At 39.6% G+C, this 24,303-nt stretch overlaps 1 protein-coding gene across 6 annotated transcripts in view; it reads left to right on the forward strand.

Moving 5' to 3' along the window:
* SGMS2 (sphingomyelin synthase 2) overlaps positions 1-24,303 on the forward strand; it is a 53,056-nt gene that overhangs the window by 21,891 nt on the left and 6,862 nt on the right. For 3 of the 6 annotated variants that reach the window (XM_054029494.1, XM_054029495.1, XM_054029496.1), the window contains 3 exons: positions 16,482-16,571; positions 17,414-18,087; positions 19,261-19,378. In XM_054029494.1, the coding sequence (XP_053885469.1) occupies positions 17,633-18,087; positions 19,261-19,378 (573 nt within the window). In that variant the 5' untranslated portion in view covers positions 16,482-16,571; positions 17,414-17,632. Of the gene's footprint in view, positions 1-15,444; positions 16,022-16,481; positions 16,572-17,413; positions 18,088-19,260; positions 19,379-24,303 lie in introns of those variants that run through there. The other 3 variants (XM_054029497.1, XM_054029499.1, XM_054029498.1) reach the window with 2 other exon arrangements.

Here is a 24,303-nt window from a genome sequence, read left to right on the forward strand (position 1 = left end):
GGTCAGGAAGAGGCAGATGAGGCTGCCTGAGAGAGGCAGGAAAGGGCAGGTGAGAGCTGCCTGAGACCCAGACAAGAGAGAATTAGCAAGGAAATGGTGGCACAAGTTGCTTGGAGGAGAGCTGCGTTTGGAAGGAAAGCAGTAACTGTGAGCTGCCAGTGAGGACCTTGGCAGAGAGCTGTTGGGTGAGAATTGACTGAAGCTGGGGTCGCCTGACAAGCAGAAGGCATGGACAATGACCCCTAGGAAAAGGAGATGATGTGACTTGGGCAGGGGAAGCTGAGCCCAGAAACAAGAGGGTTACTGCAGAAGGGTAGATCCTCTGTGCAGGGATATGACTCAAAGGCAGGGAGGCATGGAGGAGTGGAACACTGCAAGATGGGGAGCCCTCGGGATGAAGACCTGAATGAAGGGGTGTGGGAAGACTGGTCACTCTCAGGCTTCAGGAGGCCAAAGGAACCGAGACCGAAGTGCTGCTATTGACTCTTGGGTGGGTGACTTGCTGTTGATGTCCCCTGGAGAGGGGCATAGGAAACACCTGCTGTATGTTTAATTGTGGAAATTGGAAAATGGTTTTACTACAGGGTTTGGGGGAAATACTGCACTGGTGCATGTGAATATATTATACCCAGAGGTGGGCTTTACGTCAGATGCTGAGAGACAGTCCCTTTCATGGGCAGAAGGAGGTAGGGAAACTGAGGCAGGTGAACCTATCATGCTGCAGCTTGCAGCAAGGAATTCACCTCAGGTGGGGGTCGCCTTATCCCAGTAGGTTTCTATGAATGCTGATTAAGAAAGACCATTTGTTTTGACCTGGCTGCATCCCCCTAGTGGACAGTCCTCAGTCTGTTGTAATTGGACTCAACATTTGTGTCCCACATGCTTTCGAGCCAGCTGGTAAGGGCAGAGTCCAGACTCCATTTCTAGCTCTGGATTTCTAAGGAACGCTCCCAGGTGTAGATTACCTGTCTGCCCTCTGTTGGGATGTGGGACTTTGCATTCCAACTGCCCAAGACCATGAAACCAATTTTGAGACTTCCCGAATCTCCCCAGTTATTTATAAACACTTACCCAGAGTTTCACCTCACCATGGAGTACTTTTGTTTATAGTTTGACTCTTGGGAACTATGTGGCAGGTAAGGTAAGGAATACAGGCTTAAACCTTTAACTTTTACCTTTTAAAGCAGATGGAAGTTACGGATATGTGAGGAAAGACCGTGAAAACCTATATAATCTTTCCCTGGGGCTATGCTGACCTCTTTCTTGAGTCCTTCTGTTGTTTGGGAATGGTCAGCCAGAGAGAGAGAGAGTAAGTCTGGAGCAGATCCTGCTCTTAATAAGATTTTAGTTACATCTCTCATATGACCACCTGATCAGTTTCAGAACCCCAGTCAGGTGGCTAACTGGTAAATGCCAGCCCCCCTTCTCCCAACTCCAAACTGGGAAAACCAGTTTCCTTTGGTCTGGCCACTTTCTGTAGCAAAACCATTGTTCTAGGGGTGGACCCCTTTGACTGGAAGACCATCAAAGCTACTCTTTTGTAGCCCTTCAGAGCATTGTCAGGCATTACAGTAAGCTGTCATTGGTCTGTCCTTGACCTGAAGGTAACTACAATGTAGGTCACATTCTTAAAAATGGTGTGACTACCAATTAAAAGTCAGTTTGATACAGACATTATACTGATCCTTCACACTACTGGAAAAATATTTGTATTGTTCTAAGAAGCAAGCTGAAATTCTGAAAGCAAACAATTCTGAAAGAATGGGATAATAGTTTATACTCTGTAATGGATTGTCAGCTGTCAGTCTGTATATTTAGTACTGCTGAAGATTAACTGCTTACTGATTCACTGTTCCATTCACCTGGCTCTTAGAAGGTGCAAGCATCCCTGCTGTATAAGTCTAAAGCAGTCATTGTCATTAGGGCATTTCTCATGGTTTCCATTAATAGTCTATAGATTTAAAAAATACAAAGACTTTGTCTAAATCTTGTGATCTTATAGCTGAAATAGTCCAGTGTTATATTAATAGAGATGTGAAATTTATAAATCTCTCTTCCTCTACTTTGCACATCTGAGATAACTAGTTAAAAAGCAATATTGCCATGCCTGCATAAATACAGGACTTGGGGGTATTTCTCAGGCCATCAAAACTGCCTCCAAAGTCTCAGGATTCATGTTTGTGCTACAGATACTAGGCAGTAGACTCTGCGACCATGATAATGGCATGAAATAGACTTAGGGCAAAGAAGAGAGTTGAAGGAGATTTCATACAAGATAATTGGAGTTCTTGAGCCCCTACCATTATCAGTCTACCTAAAGTGGCTGTTGCTTTAAATTAAATCTTGACCACAAAGCATGCTTTGCTTCAAATGATCTTGCTATACATGAAGCTTGAGAAGTGGTAGATCAATATACTTTAACTTCTTCAGTAAAGTTTCAAGAAACAAGCACTTCTCCCATAAACTTTTAGAAACTTTTATAGCTAATGAACTGTGTCATGTAAATTCAGTCCTGCATGGCCACCTTTTAAGTCAGTGGGTGTTCTGTGTGCGGAGGACTTGAAGAATTAGGACCTTTGCTCTTCAGGGTAATATTGAAAGGACATGCAAGACTTTCTGAAGGGTGGAAAGGGGATTTGAGAAGGAGGCTACGCTCTGGGTCCTCAACCCAGAGTGCATTTTAGTTGTCTGGCTAGCTTGAAAGAACCCATGTACAATCTCATTCGAAACAACACCAGAGGACCTAACAAAACTACAGTTGAGGGTGAGTTTCAGTCACCATATGTCTGGTAATCTGAGGTGGTACTGCAGTGTTTTAACAAGGCAGGATGTGGAATACACTCTTAAAATGTCACTAACTGGGAAAGAGGCAGTTAAATCCTGGAAAAAAAATAGATTTTTTTTTTTTTAGGTCCAATATTAGATAACACAGCAATCTTTATGTGCCTTCTTCCTTCGTATGTGTGTTTCAGTTAATGCAAATGAAATTAAGTGTAGAGCTACTCATGTAGCTTCCTGATATACATACCCATTATGTATCCATGTTAAAGTGAACTGACTGCTTAGAGGTTTCCTCAGATTGCTGCATTTTGCTTGGATCTCAGTCACAGGAGCATATTTAGATTACTTGCATATCTTGTCCACATATGTTAATACAATGCATACCTAAATATGTACAATATAAAACAAAATGGGAAAGGACCCAAATCTGAAGAAGAGCTCTGTATAGCTCAAAAGCTTGTCTCTTTTAACAACAGAAGTTGGTCCAATAAAAGAGGATTTATAAATAGTCAATTTTTGCACAAGGCCTTATCAAAGAAAGAGAAGCCCAGCTAATACCGGAGGAGCCCTTCTCTTTTCACTTCCTCTTTCTTCGTCAACTCCAGAATATAGAAGGAAAATCACACAAGGAAACGACCAAAATATTAAGATAAATGGGATTCTGTACACACTCAATCCAGACAAAGACAGGCTTCTTCCCTGGAAATATTTTGAAACTATTAAGGGCAGTAGCTGCTTCTTGACTTTCTCTTCCCTGATGAATCACTCGAGCTAGAAATAGGAAGATAGGAAGGGCAGAGAAATCATGCAAAAAATCTTTCCCCCCAGGCTCTATGCTATAGGGCGTATATCTTTATGCTTAAGAAATGATGTAACTAAGTCAGAATGGGAATCCCCAGTAAAACTAAAATGCCTTCAGCAGCTCCAACTTGTTTTGCAAGAGATGACTTCATCAGTATCCCTGCCATGTAAAATCAAGAAAACACAAGCCTAGGGGCAAACTTAGAGAGCTCTGGGCTTCTTCATTTCTGACACATTCCTGACTGGTCAATAACTTCTCATGAAGGCACATGTGGCTCTGGAAGTGAAAATCAGCTATTGGATACTTCAAAATTTACTAAGAGAATCTTTTTGAGGATCCATTAGACAAAGCTAAGAAACTAAAAGATTTCTCCTACCCACTTGGTAATACCGGGAATAGTATAATGATATTACAAAATTAAGCAATCTTTTTGAATGTATTCATTCCTCAAAGAAATATGAAAAGAGGAAAAAGTCAATGAAACAGGATGAGGGTGATTCAAGAGAGAAATATGTTAAGTGACAAGGTGATCCTCAGTATACAATTTTCACAAAATGCTGCAAGTCCTGAGCAAATGGTACCTTTGGGTGAAGGATATTACATGCCTGAAGAATTTTTTTTTTTTTTTTAACTGTGTATATTTTGATCACAAATCACTTCAGTTTTTCCTTCCCCAGTTGTACACATCTCATAAAAATCCTACAGTGAAAATCTATGGACTGGCTTATGATGAAGAATAGAAAATTCTTTTTTTTACCTAAAATTTAGGACAGCAATATTTTACCCAAGAGAATGCCTTTTTGTTTTGAATTTATCTTTCACTAGCTGCTTTCCAAAAAGAGGTGAATCTCTTGAACGGCCTCAGAGGCTGTGTGTAATAAATTTAACAGTGCTATAGTTTTATGTTGTTGGGGGTCTGTGGCTTCTGCTATTGTACAGATCTTCTGCTCAAAATCTCTTGCTTCCCACAATAAGAAACACCACTGCATTTTTTTTAAAGAGCAGGAAGGTTTTAAACAGTTAGAAATATGGCATATTGTTTAATCTATGTACTTTGTACATGGTTAAATGAAAGGGAGGGAGTGTGAAAGGGGATACTGTGGGCAGAACATGGGACTAGTTGCTTTGGAGGACTCTGCATCTTCCTCTTCATAAGCGGATTTTCCTCAGATCTCTACTGTTTCCTTCAGTCAAGGTTGCTACCTGCTCTTAATTCATTACCCAGTCTTAATTGTGTCTATATGCACTGTAAAAACAACCATATCAAGGACCTGATTAAAACATAGTTGTCCCCTGTCATGGTAAAAACACAGTTCCATCAGGCAATGTAGATAGGGTACCGAATTGCATCCTTCAAGCATATTACAACCTCCATCTGTCCAACATACCACAGACATAAAAATCACAAATTGAATTTGGGTAAGAAAATCCCCTTGTATCTCTCGTGGCATTGTCACAATGCCACTGGATCACCACTAACCTCATGACATAAGATTTTTATCTCCCACTTCCAACAGGATAAATGTCAAGGGTGGTGAGCCTACTTCAGAGTGTCCTCACTTTTCTGAGGTTTATTCACTATTGCATCTCTTGGTAACAGTGAGACTAAGTATTTGAACTCTGAAACTTGGCAGTTTTGGGTAATAGAAATTTGTTCAGACCTTTTTTGTGTGTGTTTCTGTTCATGTGGGTTTATATTGCCTGATCTTCACTCTGAGTTTTGTGGTACACCTCTACCTCGATATAACGCTGTCCTCGGGAGCCAAAAAATCTTACTGCGTTATAGGTGAAACCGCATTATATTGAACTTGCTTTGATCCACTGGTGTGCAAATCCCCCCCCACCCTCCCGGAGCACTGCTTTACGGCGTTCTATCCGAATTCTTGTTATATCGGGTCGCGTTATATTGAGGTAGCGGTGTACTAATTAATTAACCTAAAAATGGAAATCAAAACTCAAACAAAACCACCAACTTTTACCTAGTTTGGGTTAGACATCCTGTGAAATGGCCCAGTTTTTCATAGTTTCAATTCAAAATGGCAACTGGTCAGATTCGCTGAACACCTTACAGCGTTGGCCTGAGTTTCAGGTTGGTAAGATGACCCAAACAAAAGCAGTTGCTTTTTGCCATGCATTCATTATTACATTAAATGTTTCACAAAATTCCATTTGGTACACAAAATAGAAGCTAGCCTTTCTGTGCATGAAAGACACAGCAGCCAACTGCGCATAAGTAGAAGTCTGTGGTTGCTTTATTCCTGAGTTTGGGTGTAATTTGTGCATGGGTCCTAGGCAGCTTGTGGAAAAGTGCCACGGTCAGGGAAGTGGAACAAGTGCTGGTTTTCAGCCCAGGCCTTGAGGGCAGCCAGCTTTGTTGGCTTGAAGTATAGAGCAGGTGCCAATTCATAAGAGATCGGTGAAACTCAGAAGGAAACCAGTCTAACGTACTGGCTGTCTTTCACGTTTCCTCTATCAGTGTCTATTAAGCCTTTCTCTATAGATTGTGACTGTCTCCAGTGTATAAAGTTTTTGTATACCCTAAAATGTTTGGGATTAGTTTCAAACCCTGTAATCTTTATTACAATAAGTCAGAGAACGGGCAGGAACTCTTTCAAATGAGATGTTATCCACCTTTTAGTTGCATGACAAATATACATCATTTAATATGGTTTTTATCTGTTAATATCTAGATTAGCAAATCAAAAACAAAATAAAATGCAATACATACTGGAAAAATCTTTGTCCAAAATATTTAAGCTATATTAAAATATTTACTTAATAAATATTGACCTGAAAATTTAGGGGCCTAGAATTTGATCCAAAGCTCATTAAAGTGAATGAATGTCTTTATGTTGATTTCAGTGGGCTTCAGCTCAGATCCTCAGTGATTATCACAATGACCATTCATTTAAAATGAGGTGCTCATGGCAGTAATAACTGTGCCTGGTAATAAGTGTTTGCAGGATTAGGCCCTTAATTAGATTTTTAAATAGCCTGTCCTTCTATAGATGTAAATTCAGTGTTACACTGTACTTCGTTAAATTGTCAATGCAGATATCATTAAAGAAAAAGTAAAAGGCAACTTAGTAACTTATTTTTTTGCCAGCTTTCAAAGGAAACATTGGTAGAAATTTTAGAATTCCATTGGTTTCATGTTATTTTACAATTGATAAATCCTAATTTCATAGGAAATGTTTACATATGATGGTTTTCTGCTGTGATTTGTACGCAATTATATTTATACTTTTCTGCTTTTCATAACAATCATTGCTAACTAAACATTTTTAAGAGTGTGCATGAAGGAGGTGGCTAAAGTGTAGTTTTATGTATCTTGGAACAAATTTTTATAAGGAAGAGTATATATTAAAACAGACAAGGGTTTTGCCTCATTTTAAGAAATTCAGCTACGTAAATCGTTATTCCATTTTGTGTGCATGAAAACCAAGTAGGAAAAAAAAAATTTCAATAAGACTATAAACTTTATCTGTGGAGTTAGTCTCTTTTTAATAGTGCTACAAGATATTCTATCCTTTTTTTGCTTTTTCTCCAGTATGTTGAATTCAGGAGATTGTTCTTTCATCTACAGTGACTGGAGGGAGTGTGAATCTTCTTGCTAAGTAGGTTTGTTTGCAGAAAGTGATTCCTGAAATATATACAGAAAATGAGGATTAAATGATGGGGAAACAGAAAAATGAGTGGCTTCATTTACAAATGTTGCATTAGTATAATGTGCCATTAACATAATTTGGAGTTGCATTTAAATTCTGGTGGCAGAAACTGGAGCCAGACAGCTACATTTAGTTGTGGGAAAGTTTTGTTTTCTTTTTTTTAATGTTGCTATTGTATTTTTGGATTTTAAAAAGTGACTTCATGCATATTATTTTATTACTTTAGAAAATGAAGACTAAGTGCAGGTTGTATATTGTCAAAATAACACTGTAGTGTAAGAACGACTTCCCTTCCCCTCACCCCCAAGAACAAAATCATGGTTACACATTTAGCGAAGCATAATTTCTATTCATACCATTTGGAATAAAAGCCTAGGTGAAAGTCAAATCCTTAAACACAGTGGGCTGAATATACCACTGACAGAAATGGGTACAATTCAATGGAATTTTGTTTTCTTATGATAGAAATAAATTTGGCCTACAGTGTTCATTTTTAGGGTAGAATAAAAGGATATGTGATTTATTTGATCCTGTAGCTGTAATCTACATACACGCACCACCACCACCACCACCACTCAACCGGGTATTGAGTTCTTTGCTCATTCACCATGCTTCCATAAAAATATACTAACCACAAGTTCCGGGTTAGCTGCTTTAAAGCAATGTTTCAATAGCGTAGAGGCAGGGTTTGGACTTTATTTATTCAGAAGTTATGTAATATATTTCTCTGTCTATCTCTAATACTTTTATAATCCCTAATACAGTATCTAGGCATCAGCTTTTGTGTTTTGATAACAGTAATATTTTCATTTTAACATACAAAAGGGAAGGTAACATCATTGTTCTACTTCACTAGAGTTTCCAGATGAAGAGTGCATATCCTGCATGGCATTTCTGTTTGCAGTTCTATCCATTGATCAAAGAAATGTGAAAACAAAGGCGAGCCAGAGCAAATGTATTTAGTGATTAGAACCTACAGTGAGTATCTGAGTCACAGATCATTCAATAGAGGAAACCAGTAAGTGATTCTGATCTGTCTACTTTGAGGCATAATTGTAACCTTCTTTCTTAGACTACTACAAATACTTCATTTATTTTTTGTTTCTTAACCCAGATATCAAACAAATATGTGAAACTAGGATTAGGATGACTCAGAAGCTTGATGATGAATGTGAAAACCTTTACTCCCAAAGTTGTTGTTGGTTTAAATCCATCCCAGGTCAAAAATGCCTTCAACTCATTGGTCTCAGATAGCTGTTTATGCTATATCAAATGAGTTGTTGTCATAATCTAGTTGCCATTGGATATGTGTCCATGTAATTATGATTGCTGTATGTTGATGCTCTTAAAGGAGAGGGACAGTCTAGTGATTAGAATGCTAGTCTGGACTGATTTGACCCTTATTCAGGTGCAAAACCTTCCTTTGCGCCACGCTTGGACAGATCAGTTTCTCTGTACTTCGGTTCCCTATCTGTAGAATGGGAATAATACCACTTCCCTTCCTCGCAGGAGTATTGTCAGGATCAACACATTCAAGATTGTGAGGTGCTCAGATGCAACAATAATAGGGGGCTATATAAATAGCTAAGATAAATAAAAGTGCATCATAAAACCAGTTAGTCCCAGTAGAGAAGCACAGCAGGTCTTGAATGGTTTTTGCAGAACACAGACGAGTCAGTGGGGCGTAGGGTGACCAGACAGCAAATGGAAAAACTAGGACACTTTTTTTTTTTTCGGGGAGAGGGGTATAACTGCATATATAAGACAAAGCCCCTAATATCGGGACGTCTGGTCATCCTAGTGGGGCAACAAAGAGGAAGCTTGCCTTGCTGCTGTTTGTTTAGTTTCTGTTCTGTAAATAAGTGTGGTTGGTCACATGGTACCTTTCCTAACACCAAATTCACTTTAAATATATGTTCTACTGTTCGGAGTTGAAATGTAGAGAAACATATCGTTTTTATAGGTTCACAGATGTAGAAATGTATTAAATAGAGTTGGACAGGAAATGATTTTCCCATCCCATGAAAATTTTAAGATTTGAAAATTTTCATGTTCTGCTCTGGGATGAACCTGAGGCCTTTTGACACTTTTTTGAGGGGGGAACAAAAAACAAAGAGAATAGCCAATAAGTCAGGGGGTAGGGCACTCACCTGGGATGTGGGGGCCCAGGTTCTAGTCCCTGTTCTGCCTGATTCAGACCTGAACCTGCATCTTCCATATCCCAGGTGAGTACCTTACTCACTGAGCTAGTAGCTCTTGTTCTGTCGCCATAACCAGAAATTCCATCCTGGACCTGAGAAATCTTTCCTGAGAAAAGTTTCATTTTGACAAATCGAAATCTTTTGAGAGAGTGCCATTTCTTTGAAAAATTCCTAACCAGCTCTATTATAGGGCCGGGGTTGTCCTCCAACTGAGCACTGCCTCATGACTAGAGGTCATGCTGTAGTGCCTGCCTCGGTTTTTCCTTCTTGGCTGCTCAGTAACTCAAAATCACCATCCAAAAGGTAATTAAAACTCTCCCATTCTGGGGTCCAATTTATTTAATCTTTACACACATTGGCCCTGCAGGCCCCATTCCCAGTTTAGTGTCTCTCCCCCTCCCCCCCCCCTTAGGTAGGGAGTCCACAGCCTTCCTTCCTGGAGCAGGGTCTAGGTTCATCAGCTCTCCGTTTTTTACCTCAGCCTTCAGGCTCTGACTTCCAAATTCTCCTGGTTTGGCTTAGGTTATTCACAGTCCTCCTAGCTAGGACTTGAGACTCCCTGGTCTCAAGGTCTTCCCTGCAGAAGCCTTTCCACACACACTCTGCAGTCTCCGTCACTTTAATGACTGCTGGAAGGCCTGGAGTTAGTCAACCCAGATTATAAAAGAACAAGCCACCCTATTACAGACCATCTAATGCATTTTCCTGTTAGTACAGTACTGTGTCCAATCAATGGTTTAATCATACCATTTAGGCACAGCCCATAGTAAGGGATTCCTCCTTCAGTTCCTTGGTGCATGGTAGGAGGACACCAATTGCTGTAGCCTTTTATAGAGTGCATCACATTTCAACCTACTCTGCCTCCATGTTGCTCTTGCTCTGCAGTCTGCAGGCTCACTCAAGAGCTTGGAGGATGGAGCAAGACCAGGCCTCTGCCTTTGTAGGGACACTGTGCACCCCTGGGTAGTATGTAGTCTCACTGCTTCCGTGAGTTGCCTGACTCTTACAGAGACCCCACTGAGGGGCAATAATGCTTTGAGTGTAGCACTCACACACTAAATTAATGTTGTAATTTAAGTGTAACTTTTTTGATGTAAGAACTTGGTGGAATGCCAGCCAGGGCTATATCTTCCAGTGCCCTATTGCTTTTAAGGTTTGGAACTGTGCTAAAGAGGCTCAAGGGGGGGAAAGGTCTGTGGAGCAAGATGTGGTCAAAAGAGTTGGGTGTTCCTGGTAAGCTCTCCAGCAATAGAGCTCATGTAAGCTGTGATGTGTTGGATTCTGACACTTTTTAATAAAATAAATAACACTCTGGTCTGGTGGTGTAACAATTGCATACTTCTCTCCTCCTTGTATCTGCATGGGGGTTGGGGAAGAGGTACAATCTGATCTATAGTTTTTAATAACGAATAATATATATTAAATATATAATCTTTCTTTCATTCATTTGTACATAGCTGCCACTTACAGCAGATGAATCCAGAAGCAGTTAATAGCAAACATCCAAGCTGTCATACAATGTCTGTTTTCTGTTGTTGCATTTTGTTTAGAGACTGGGTCTTCCTTGGAACTATTCTCGGTGGAGCAGTGTTAACATCAGTTTGTTAAACAATTTGCTTTCCATTGCTAATCTGTGGATACTTGCCATAGGAAATTTAACATTGTGTGTTATTTCTAAACTGCTAAAAAAGGTGTCCCGTGAGTCAGTCTAGTACTTAAGAATGGCATAAATCAGGGGTAGGCAACCTATGCCACACGTGCTGAAGGCAGCACGCGAGCTGATTGTCAGTGGCACTCACACTGCCTGGGTCCTGGCCACCGGTCCGGGGGGCTCTGCATTTTAATTTAATTTTAAATGAAGTTTCTTAAACACTTTAGAAACCTTATTTACTTTACATACAACAATAGTTTAGTTATATATTATAGACTTATAGAAAGAGACTTTCTAAAAACATTAACATGTATTACTGGCACGCGAAACCTTAAGTTAGAGTGAATAAATGAAGACTCGGCACAGAACTTCTGAAAGGTTGCCAACCCCTGGCATAAATGAATCTGCTATATAATGATATGTTTGACATTTCTACAGGAATTTAGGATTTCTCACATAATACTGGGAGTGTACAAAACGTGGAACAAATGGAACAATAAAATCTTTATTGAAAACTAGGTTTTGATTTTTAAAACCTACTGATATCAAAAGTAACATATCAAATCAGATTATTAATAATACTCATGAAATATGCAATGGCATTAGTAAGAAAGCCTTAAAACTATAAAGGCTCAATCCTGCTCCCATTTAAATCAATGCTAAGACTCTATTCATGACTACTATGTGTTCAGGATTGGGTCTTAACTGGATCAAAAGTTAAAGATGGAAGTGTCTCTTGCGGGGTTTTTTTTTTTTGGTTTGGTTTATAAATTGAATAATGCTTTGATTAGTTTCTGTGTTATGGTGATAGTTTGTTCAGGAAGGACCTGCACAAATATGTTGTATTTAGTGTGTTCTTGTATACATTCTCTCTAAAAACTCACAAGAAGTTTGCTAATATTTGTTGCTAGTAGGGGGCTATGGACTACCACAAAGAGCCTATTACTATGCTAACATAAATATCATTATACATACCATTACATTAAAAGAACATTATTAAGGCTGCAAAGTCAAGCATTCAAAACTTAGGTCACATCTACACTACAGCTGGGATTGACACTCTGAGATCGATCCACCGGCAGTCGATTTAGCGGATCTAGTGAAGACCCGCCAAATCGACAGCAGATCACTCTCCAGTCAACCCCTGTACTTTACCCCTGACCAGAAGAGTAAGTCAAGTCGACAGGAGAGTTTCTCCAGTCGACCCCCTGCAGTGTAGACCCTAAGGTACGTCAACTCCAGCAACATTATTTGTGTAGCGTAGTCAACTTCCCGTGGTAGTGTAGACGTAGCCTTAGAAAAGTCAAGAATTAAGCTTGCCTGTGCAGTGTTAGTTTAGCTCCCTTGTGTTTATGCATTATGATACAGTCCTTAATTTCATGATCATAAATTATCTTTTTTTCTACAGGACCCCATCTCCTTCAGAGCACAGGAAAGATGGTGCTCACTTAAGGACCTGCTATTCAATATTTTCTTTTCTCCTCCATTGTTCAATGTGTTACTCCAGGCATTATTTATTACTCCCTCCCCCACCTCCCATTTCCCTTACTGGCTTTTTCTACTTCTTCAGTCTCCCCTCCTCACCAACTCCCAGTCTCCCCAAACTCCTTGTCCCAAACTGCTCCTTTCCCTCCCCTCACCCTAATTCACAACATTATCTCTTCTGTATTCAAATTGGATGGCTTCTTCTTCTTCCATGTTTGCTGGATGCCAGCAGGAGGGTCATAAAAGAGAGAGGCTTCCTGTTCTCGGTTCCAGTGTCTGACCCAGAGCAGTAATTACAAGGAAAGTCTTTCTGATTTCCCCCATGTACAGTCAAGTCACACCTAGAAGTTGAGAGGCTGGAGCATGCTTCTTGAGGAGTGATTATCTGGAGATTTTAGCTGTTAAAATAAGAGGTCTCTACTGTACATATGTGAGTCTCTTTAAAACCTTGTTGCTTGGCCAATTTTGGGTGGATTTTCATGGTGAAGGCAAAAAGCATATCACTGGACACAAAGTCAACCCTCTGCAAAACTTCAAGGCCCTCCTTCAAAGCGTATGGGAGCTAAAGCATTTCAAAGAAAGTCTCAATTTTTTAACATGTAAAAATATATTTTGCCCTTGCCTCGTTCTTGGAAATGGCCTAACTCGTTTTGGCTGAAAATTCCTTTCCTCCTCCTCCTTACCTCTCTTTCTGCCTCCCCCACCAAAAAACAAACAAAAATAGAACAGCATGAGGCAGATGCAATTTTGGCCCAAATGGTTAGTTTTGCAAAGTTATAAGTAAAGTTACGATTTAGTCACAGAGGTCACGGCAGTCACGGATTCCGTGACTTTACTGGACCTCCGTGACTTCTTCCACTTCAGCTGTTAGCAGCTGAAGCCGGGGCTACAGCCAGGCTGTGCATCCCTGTCCCACAGCTGCAGCCAGCTCCAGGGTGGGGGCTATGCTGGGGCCGCTTTCCCCTGCCCGATGGCTGCAGCGGGGGCCATGTGCCCTCTTCGCGGCTTCCCAGAGCCATGTGTCCCGTCCCCCGTGGCTTGGCAGGGACTGCATCTGGGCTTTGCGCCCCTGTCCTGCAGCTGTGGCCAGCTCCAGAGCGGGGGCTGTGTGCCCCCCACGGCTGCGCCCCCCACTGTGGCTGCTGGGGCTGTGCCTCCCACCATGGCGGGGATCTCTGCCTGTCAGTCCCCTCCTCCCCCATGGTATTCCATTCCCTCACTTACTTAGCCCAGGCCCCAGTTATTTTTAGTAAAGTCACGGACCGGTCATGGGCTGTGAATTTTTGTTTATTGCCCGTGACCTATCTGACTTTTTTACTAAAAATAACCATGACAAAATCTTAGCTTTAGTTATAAGCAACTGAAAATAGAGTGTTATTATGGTAAGCGTAGGGAAACCTTACTATAAGCCCCATCTATAATATTGTTCATTGCTAGTAATTCAATTAAATTTATCAGAAAGTAAGCAGTCTTCAAACCTACCAAGAGAATAATCTAATAATACAGATTGTAATTTTTTTCCTTTCTTGATTAAACTTCACCCAATTATTATACTGACATAATTTTAGATAGTTCTCCTTTTTTTCTTAGTCTGTTATTTTTAATGTAAATTAAATCAGAAGCATTTGTATGTGTGCTTGTTCATTTGCCTTCTAACTTAAGGCTTGAATAGACTTGCCTCCATTATTATGACATGAAGAGGGGCAGAATAGTCCAAGTGCCGCAGAGAAGGACTTGGGGTGAGAAGAGGAATGTTCTTATAACACTACCGAATAGCTCATCCTCTCCCTTTTGCAGCTGCTATGCAGATGCATTCTCATCTGCTGTAGGAGGCATAGCTGAGAGAAGTCAGATGACAAGCTGCTCTGTGAAGCATGCTCTCCTCTTAGGGCAACAGAACTTACAATTCAAAATAAAGCCTCAGAAGTTACTGCTGCCCTCATTAAATTCTCTATGGCTTTCAGACATTGCCAGAGGAATATTGGGGAAAAAGACAGCCAATGGCAGCACGCCAAGTTTGCTAGATGTACTGCAGTTACTGTGAGAGGCCTAGATGGGAGCATCAAGTAAAGTGGATTTTATGATGTATTTTGCGTTTATTCCCACGGATCTCAGTCTCTGTGTGTTTTGGAGGCCCTGCCCACTTCTCAGACCCAGCTCTGAGAAGAGAAAGTGGTGGGTGGGTGATGGGACTCAAAACTGCCTATGTTAGATATTCCCCTGTGAGCCTGTTTTCAGAAGAAGGAAAATTTTAATTGGTTCACTTTTCAAAAACAGATATTTTGCTTGTCCATAAAATTTGCTGTATTTATAAAAATTTTAGACTGTGGAGATTCATAATGACTTTTTTTTTAACCAGGCAGGAAGAAAAATAGAAATGTTGTTTTGACATAGCAAAATAAAAGTGTGCTTTACCTGCTAACTTACAAACACTGTTCCTTGGACTGCATAAACTATCCCAGGTTTTAGGTTTGTAATGAAATTGTGCAAAATTATTTTGGGCCTTGCTACAAATATTAGAAGATGGTATCATGAAAGTTATCTAGAGCCCAATCCCAAGAGTCCGTATGCTGAGTATCTCTGAGGAGGCATTCATTAACTCAGAGATGAGGCCCATAGCTAGGCAATGAGTATGCCCAATTGTTCCATCCATACACTCAGCAACTTGACTAGAGGAAATTTGGACTAGTGGGTCTTTCTAAGGGAGGGAGAATGAAAGGAGCAGAGTTGCCTCTGAGAACTGCTCCTTTAAGAGGAAATGAAAAGGAGCAGAGGACCCAACTGGATGGAAAGCCAAGGCCCTTCTGTGCATCCACAAGAGCAGTATGGGCAGTAGTTGCAGAGAAACTCTGCAAAGTGGTGGGAACCAGCATCTGTTGTTGGTTTGACGTGGGGCATCATTAATTCAGTCGTTTGGGGTAACAGTGGTGGCCAGAATTAATTGGTTTAATGGATTTATTGGAGGGAGACAATCTGTCAGAGTTGGGTTTTTTTGGTGGGGAGTCAAGATGTGACAATATAATTAAATTGGTGTGACTTTGGGGGGAGGTGTAGTTTTGAAGGGTATGGAAGCATAGGTTTCTCCCAGGTTAAGAGGCTTTAATCCTCATATGAGGTGTTGGAAACTCTTCAATCTTTGAATGTGTTGGACTTCTTAAAAATAACTTCAGTGTAATTGAGCTTTTGAAATATGATGAAAGACTTTAAGTAGTTTTTCTTTAAATCAAACTCTGACATGTGATCTACTGATGTAAAGTGCTATTGAAGAGCCAGGTGATATTATAACAACAGTGGGAAAGACTGGCAACTCTACTTCCATCATGATATAATACAAAAAGTATGCTACCCATCCAAGCTGTGGCTTCTATCTCAGTATGATGGAACATGAGGTGATGACAGTGCTGTGCCTCTGCCCATAAAGAAGCCAGAAAGGGTGAGCATTATGACGTACTCACACTGTTAGTTGAAGGTAAATATTTTGCAAAGAAGTGGGCTATTATTCATAGCTTCGTCTGAGCCAAATTGAGTCATACAAATTTGTGTGCCATAGCTATGATATGAGTGTACAGTAGCACAGGACTTTCAAATCAATAGGAAATGTTCAGCCATTATTTGAGCACTACAGTCTTGGAGATAGACTAGCCGTTTCTGTTCTATAGATGTGAGTAGCATTCCTTTTTCTTTGTGTAAAAGTTCCTTTATAAAAGCACATACTTGTGTAATGAAGCTATTCTTCAGTAAAACTCCTACCTTTTTTTTTTTTAATGCATCCTGAAACATTTTTACAATAGTACCAAAATATGCTTCCCAAGCCTACATTACAATCATACGATCAAAAAGCTTGCATAAACCTAGGAGTAAATATTGAACTCATTTGTATTTCCTCAATACAGAATTGATGCCTGCTTCTGCTCTGCTGAGGAAATTCTCAAAATGCGCACACATGTCAGAAGCTAATTAACAGATTTACTGCTGAAAAATTGGTGAGGCTACACTGTGTTTCATATATAAAAACACAGGTTGAATTCTCATTTTAATCATGTGCATATTTGGGGGGAGGCAGGTGGAACGCCCCCCCGCAACGTGTGGCCCTGCAGGCCTCACTGGAGCTGCCCCCCCAATATAGAAGTCAAACTATACCTATGAATTTAAATGCAAAATTGAGCTGTAAATGAGATTACTCACATGCTTAAACTTACACTTGGCTTCATGTGTTTACTAGATTGGTACTGCATGGTCAGCACCTTGCAGGATCAAACCCAAATAGTGGATGTTTTGCTCTGAGTTTCTGGCCCATCCCCAGGGCTAAATAAACCATTTTTATCAATTTTATGGACATAATTGACTAATTCCTGGTGTAATCACGATGCAGTTGTGTTGAATTTAGTAGGGTTGCTGTGGGGTGTAAGCCAGCATGGAATTCTGTTCAGTGTGTTTACATTTAATATGATCAATATCTGGGGAAATCTTGACTTGTTGACAATTCAGAAAATCAACACTAATTTCAACTGCTGTTGAAGCCATGTAAATACTGGCTTCTTTTTTTTGTACAAGGTTGATACCACCCACTAAACTGATTGAGTCAAGATCAAAACAAAGTTATTCCACCTTAATATAAAAGTTAACACCATCTACTTGGATTAAACTAGTGAGCATTTTTAATACTGCCTAATATTTGGGTGCTTTGTTTCCACAACTTCCACATGAAGCAAATTGTGTTGATATATTTAGAATGCAGATTTCCCTATGCTATTTTGGTATTTAATTTGTGCATTGTCATGTTGCCAGCTGTACAGTTTCTGCATATGATTTTGTTGTTTTACAGATGATACAGTAAGAGCTTTTGGGGAAAGAAACTGAGATTTGTCTCAAAGATCTGTTGCAGAACAATTGAAAAGAGAAAAAGCAGAATGGACAACTTCTGAAGATTTTTATTAGAGAACAAAAATCAACTGGAAACATAAGGTGGACTTAGAGGAGTAAGAAATTTTAAAAAGCATCCGGAAATTGGTAATTCCCTGGTTTGGCTCAAGGTCTTGGGGTAATGGATACCATTGAGACTGCAAAGCTTGAAGAGCACATGGAAGGTCAAAACAATGACGCCTCAAATGGTTATGTTCGACCTACCCTATCTGTCAGTGAAGAGAGCAAAAATGGCAATACCAAACCTAAGGGTTTACCTAATGGTTTGCGAAAAGGCGCAAAGAAATATCCGGACTATATTCAGATTTCTATGCCTGCTGAATCTAGGAACAAATTTCCTTTGGAATGGTGGAAAACAGGCATTGCCTTTGTGTATGCGCTCTTCAATTTAATTCTAACGACTGTCATGATCACTGTGGTTCATGAGAGGGTACCTCCCAAGGAGCTCAGTCCTCCATTGCCAGATAAATTTTTTGATTATATTGATCGTGTGAAATGGGCTTTTTCTGTATCAGAAATAAATGGAATGATACTAGTTGGATTATGGATAATCCAGTGGTTATTTCTCAGATACAAGTAAGTAGCTATATTTATCACTGCTTCTACTTAGTAACAGAATTTGCTTCTGCCGCCCTTATTCATGTTGAGTAGCACTTTTCTCTGAGTAGTTACAGTGATTTCCCAAAATGAGTATCGGTAATAGATTGTTTAAAGGAAACTTGCAGCTAGGCTCTGCACCTATATGTCGGAGTAGAGTTGGCTTGAAAACCACAATTAAGTTTCATGAGAAATGTTGAGGTTTCAAAATTTGTTTTCCTTCTGATGCAGAATAAAAACAAGACTTTTCAGAGCAGGGACCTGAACCTTGATCTCTCACATTCCCACAGAGCAATCACCAGGCGATTGGCTATTCTGAGATAAATCTCTGGCTAGAAATTCCATTGTGGATTTCAGAAACATTACAGATGACGTTTTCATTAAAGTGATACCATTCCCCAAAACATTTCAGTTTTAACTAAAACTGCACTCTTTGACAGAAAGTGCTGTGAGACCTTAGTACCCTTAAGTAGAGCTGATTGAAACATTTTCAATGAAATTTGTCTTTTAAATTTATGACAAGGCGCTAGACCGTTCACTAGCATTAGACTGGATGCTCGAGCTAGTCACATCTCTGAGAACATCAGCCCATCTTTCCCTCCAGATCACCTCCTGTTTCCTCAAGAAACAATCTCTATAGATACTTTAAAGGAAAACAAACTTTATTTGACATGGGATTGAAAATGAAAAGGAGATTACAAAATAACTACCAAGCAAAATAAAAACATTGCTAGGAGAACACTAGAGCTATTAAATAACTCTGAATTTACTTATCAGCTAGTGGTTAAATGAAACAAAATCATTACATTTGCAGCAATTTCTTTCTCTCTTAACTGCAGCACACTCATGTTTCAATTTCTGTCTGTGCCTCTCTCTCTAAGTCCGTGTGACATGACCCAGAAAGATGAGTCCAGACATCAAATATTGTGTGTGTCTGTCTGTCTGTCTGTCTCAAATCTCACATGGAAGTAGTACCATTGAAACTTTGTTTTCATATTGGTTAGATCACAATTTAAAAGCTCTAATAAATTTTAAATTGAATGAGGCTACGCTGGAGGCACCATACCTCCCTCTCTCCTTGTGACAAGTAAATCTATCCTGCCTTCGAGTTTATGCTTGCTTTCTTCTCTCTCCCTCCCTCCTTGTTTTCAGATCAATAGTGGGACGCAGGTTCTTTTTTATAATTGGAACTTTGTACCTGTACCGCTGTATTACCATGTATGTTACCACCCTACCTGTGCCTGGAATGCATTTTCAGTGTGCTCCAAAGGTAAGAAATCTTGGTATTGGCCAAAGTTTTTATTACACCAAATACAGTATCTGAAAAAGACATATTGGTACATTCATTTATTTTAATAAAGTTAATGTTTTCTCCACATATTATATGATACTCTTCAGAAATAAGTGTGGCTCCTGGCAGGTGTCTTCATATTTTTATTTTGGTGATTGCTAGATTTTTCATTTTATTTTGGTATATTGTTGTTAGTAAGGCAGGATTTTGTGAACAGTGAGCATCTTTTAGGAGTAGAGTACTAGAACAGATTGTTTGTTTGCCCATTTTGTTCTTGATTTTATGTACATATAGATATGTCAGGATTATTCTGGGCTAGACTTTATTTTTAAAAAAATCAGCCATCTAGGTTCATATCTTCAGAGATTTTTTTTTCATCTGAGACCTACATAATCTACCGTACTGTAGTTTGTCCCCTGACCTACAAACCACCTACTTGGAGGATAAACCAGTAAAGCCTTGCGTTGCAGCTAGAATTTTTTTTTGAGAGGCACTGGTGGCATGCTGTAAGCATGTTTGTCAGTGATGCTGTTTTGGCCAGGGCTACTGGGGGCTTCTAAATCCAGTTTGGGCAGCTGATACTCATGGCAAAAAGTATGTAAACATGGGAAAAGCAAATTCTCCCTCTAAAAAATTTAGCAAATATTTGTGCAAATTTAATTGTTTGCCAGTGGTACTTCTATCACATTTAGAGCACATCATCATTTAATTCTGAAGACATTTTTTTTTCTTTTTAGAAGACATTAAATTTAAATAGTCCACTACACGCTGGCTTGTAAATACTAGTAAAGATGTACATTATATCGTGGAATCCTAGAATGTAGGGCTGGAATGGACCTCAAGAGAACATCTAGTCCATCCCCCTTGCTGAGGCAGGAGTATACATACCTATACCGTACCTGAAATGTTTGTCTAACCTGTTCTTAAAAACCTCCAATGACAGGGATTCCACAACCTCCATATGTAACCTGTTCCAGTGCTTAACTATTCTCATAGTTACAAAGTTTTCCTAACATGAAACCTAAATCCCCCTTACTGCAAACTAAGCTGATTACTGCTTCTCCTATTCTTGGCGGGCATGGAAAACAATCCATCGCCATCCTCTTTATAACAATCTTACACATCTGAAGACTGTTTATCATGACCCCTGTCAACCTTCTTTTCTCCAGACTAAACACGCCAGTTCTTTCAACCTTTCCTCATAGCCCCCGTTTTCTACATTTTTTTAAATAATTTTCGTTGCTCTCCAATGTATTAACATTTTTCTTTAAGTATATAGTAAGCAACAAATCAAAGAGTTAACTAATTAATACTGGTACATGGAGTGTTGTTGTAGCCGTGTCTGTCCCAGGATATAAGAGAAACAAGGTGGGTGAGGTAATATCTTCCATTGGACCAACCTCTGTTGGCAAGATAGAAAAGCTTTTGAAAGTTTCTCTCTCACCAATAGAAGTTGGTCCAACAAAAGATATTGTCCAACACACCTTGTCTCTCTAATACTGGTACAGTAAGAAATCAAACATTTTCTTGCAAGTCAGAATATTAATTATCTGATACAGACTGAATTTAACATCGCCTCCCACCCCCCAAAAAATCACACTAAAAGAATGTGAAGGTTGCTAAATCAAGCATTGAAAAGTTAGGAACCACCAGCATTAAGGATGCCTGTGCAAATCTAATTCAACCCCCACATGCTATGGAAGTAATTACATGATTCCAGCAATATGTGTGAGAGAAGCAGCAGCCCCATGGAGGCTGTTCTGTCCCCTGCAATGTGACCCAGGATGCAGGAAACGTGTACAGAGGAGTAAGGGGGAGCATTACCTTTATGGCCCCTTTACTCGCCTGTGCAAGTGTATATAGTGGGTCATGATTTTGTCCTGTGTGATTGTTCAGAACCTTGTACTTTATATACAATCTGTGCCTAGAACCTTGCATTTCCCTAGAACCGCGGGTTAATTGAGGAAGGAACAATTTTAGCATTAGTCAAGGTGGCTTCGCTTTAACTGACAATGGAAAAAACTTTTGTCCACCTATAAATGCGTTCTTTTCATAATGTGTACATCTCACAACCCAATTACAAAAGAAAAAACTGTTCATAAGATTTAACAAATACACAATAGCAGCTCTTTTTGGTTCACTGACTAGAGATACCCAAGTAGGCCTTGGCAAAACTGAGTGTAATATCTCCAAAGAAGTTATATTTTTATGTACACAAAAATTTGTTTGCATATTATAAAATAAAGTTATTTTTGTTTGATTGTTTATACAGTATTGACATGGGATAGAAATCTGCTTATGCTATCTGTCTCGGAGAGTACCCACTTCACAAATTATATCCCTTATTTTTAGTTCATACCGTGTCAAATTTAAAATGCTGCCCTAAGTAAAACAGATGCAGATTTCTTTAATAAGTCATGGGTCTGAATTTTAAATGTATAAAAATCAGCAATGCCACAATGCTTGGAAGAAGTATAGAATAAAGAATGAAAACACCAAACTATCAACATCAAGCAAATTTAAAAAGCGGAAAAAAAATTGATAAATTTTCCTAATGTAGGCAGGACCAAACACAGTACCACACATTACAAACACAGTAACGTGTGATCACTGGAGGTCTCCTAGCCAAGTACAGACTAGATTTAATTCTGCTTAGTTTGAGAATTTTGAGACGTTTACACACCATGATTGCAATTTTAATCTCAGTGAAATATTCTGTATTATGTATATATGAAATGTTAAATTATTTTACTAAAATTATTCTGGTACCTAATTGTATGTGGCGATGGTGGAGAACTGGCTTAGGTTTCTGTTATGATAACTCCAGGTTGCCAAACTAAGATTCCATAGCCACTTTAAAAAGATATCTTTATTGACATGTTAAGGACTGTTGAATTGTTGCTTTTTGGAAGTTTTTTCTAATACTAACATTGGCACGTTGCAGCATCTACAGAATTTGTATTTTAAATTGTACATTTCTGATTTTTGCTTTCAATATTCATCCCATCCCTGAATGCTGCAATTAAAATTGGATATATGGCAATTTAAAAACAGACTTTATCCTATCAAGTATCACAGAACAAACATTAGAACCATTCAGGGGACAGCTTTGAAGGAATAGAATTTCTCACTAGCAACTCAGTTCCATGAATTAATATTTCATGGCTATTCTAGAGATGGGGGGCATATTCATTCTTGATGTAATTGCTTTGTCTTAATTGGAGTTAAACCAGGGATCAACTTGTCTGGGGAGTATATATTAAAATGTATGACTCTGGCAGACTCTAGAGCTTTACAAAATTTGGTTGATTGGTTTGCAGTGCGTGAATCATTTCTTTAGTTTTGATTCTGGTGGATTCATGTCTTCCCTTAGCCCCTCCCTCCCCCCCAGCCCACAACAAGTTAATCTTAGTGAAAACTGATATGAAACTGAGCGTTTGCACAGTATCAGTAAGAAAATATAAATCAGCCCAAGTGTATTTGAAAAGTCTATAAACATGCCAACAAACCTACGCTGACTTTTGACTATTTAACTAAGCCCCAAATTAGTTTGAAGTCTTGATTTGTGAACACTTTACTCCACTCTGGACAAAGAGTGAATGACTTGCATGTAACACCTCACACAATGATAATTTATATTGGTTCTGTTAGAATAATTTCTCACAGTTCAGGGCAACTGAACCTGTATTCCCCTTAGTGGTCCAGCAAGGGCACGCACTCTCAGGCTTCCATGCCCCTAGCCATTGCCTCTCTTTGGTAGAGACCTGTGTCTCTCTCCATCTTGACCAGGGCATTTCCAGGCTGCACAGTCCCTTGACTATACTGTGATATCCCCAGCAAAAGACAAGCTGCCTAAGCAGGCTTCTCCTGCTTTCTCTTCAGAGACTACTAACCGTAATTGCCAACAGTTGTAAGTTACTACATAGCACTTCCTATGAAAGCATATTTGTTCTTATGGTAAAAGCATTACAGAGAAAACATATTAAAATAATAAAAGAACCTACACACATGCTAATAAGCTTACCAGAGATCACTCCACTGCCTCTAACATGGGCTGTGACAGGTCAGTCCTTCAAACCTCCCAAAGGTGTCTCTTTTGTGGTCACAAGTTCATAACAGCTTCAGTTCAGAACCCTGTCTTATGAGGCCTCAGTAGGCCAAGTCCTTCCAACCCTTCCCTAAAGATTTGGACCCTCCATGGACCAGAGTTCCTGTCTGTTTGCTGGATCAGGAAGAAACCCCTGAGTCAGCTTAAACTCAGGCTAGTTATTCAAAAGTCTTCTCTTTGTTGCTCCCTGGAGAAACCAAACTGGGTCTTTGAACTGTCCTCAGAGCAACAGGTGATCAGCAGACAAAGTCTCCTGTTTAGGACGAAGCTTCAAAGGCTGAGTTCATAGGTACTTCACACACACTGACCCAAAAGATCGATCATGTCTGCTATATTGTTTAACATAGTCTTTTGAAGTTCATGATATCTCCTTGTTCCTCCTAAAAATTCAATAAGGTTTAACTTAACTCCATAAGGTTGGCCCAGGATAGTGCAGATACTGTCATATCTGTGTCACCATTCTTGAAAGAGATCTGTTTGAGCACACAAATGACAAATATGTAATATGCACTTACACAATTCTTAATGTGTCCACTCTTTTGAAATATACTGATCAATATTATATAATGCATATAGAAAGCTTTGTGGTTATTTTTATGAAGGACGTGCACATTTTGATTGGGAAAACAAACAAAAAGGTTTAAAATCCAGCAAAGCATATCCTAGTCCACGGATCGGCAACCTTTGGCCCGCGGCCCGCCAGGGTAAGCACCGTGGAGGGCTGGCCAGTTTGTTTACCTGCTGTGTCCGCAGGTTTGGCTGATGGCGGCTCCCGTTGGCCGCGGTTTGCCATCCC

Source organism: Malaclemys terrapin, chromosome 5 (assembly GCF_027887155.1).
Source record: "Malaclemys terrapin pileata isolate rMalTer1 chromosome 5, rMalTer1.hap1, whole genome shotgun sequence".
NCBI lineage: Eukaryota > Metazoa > Chordata > Testudines > Emydidae > Malaclemys > Malaclemys terrapin.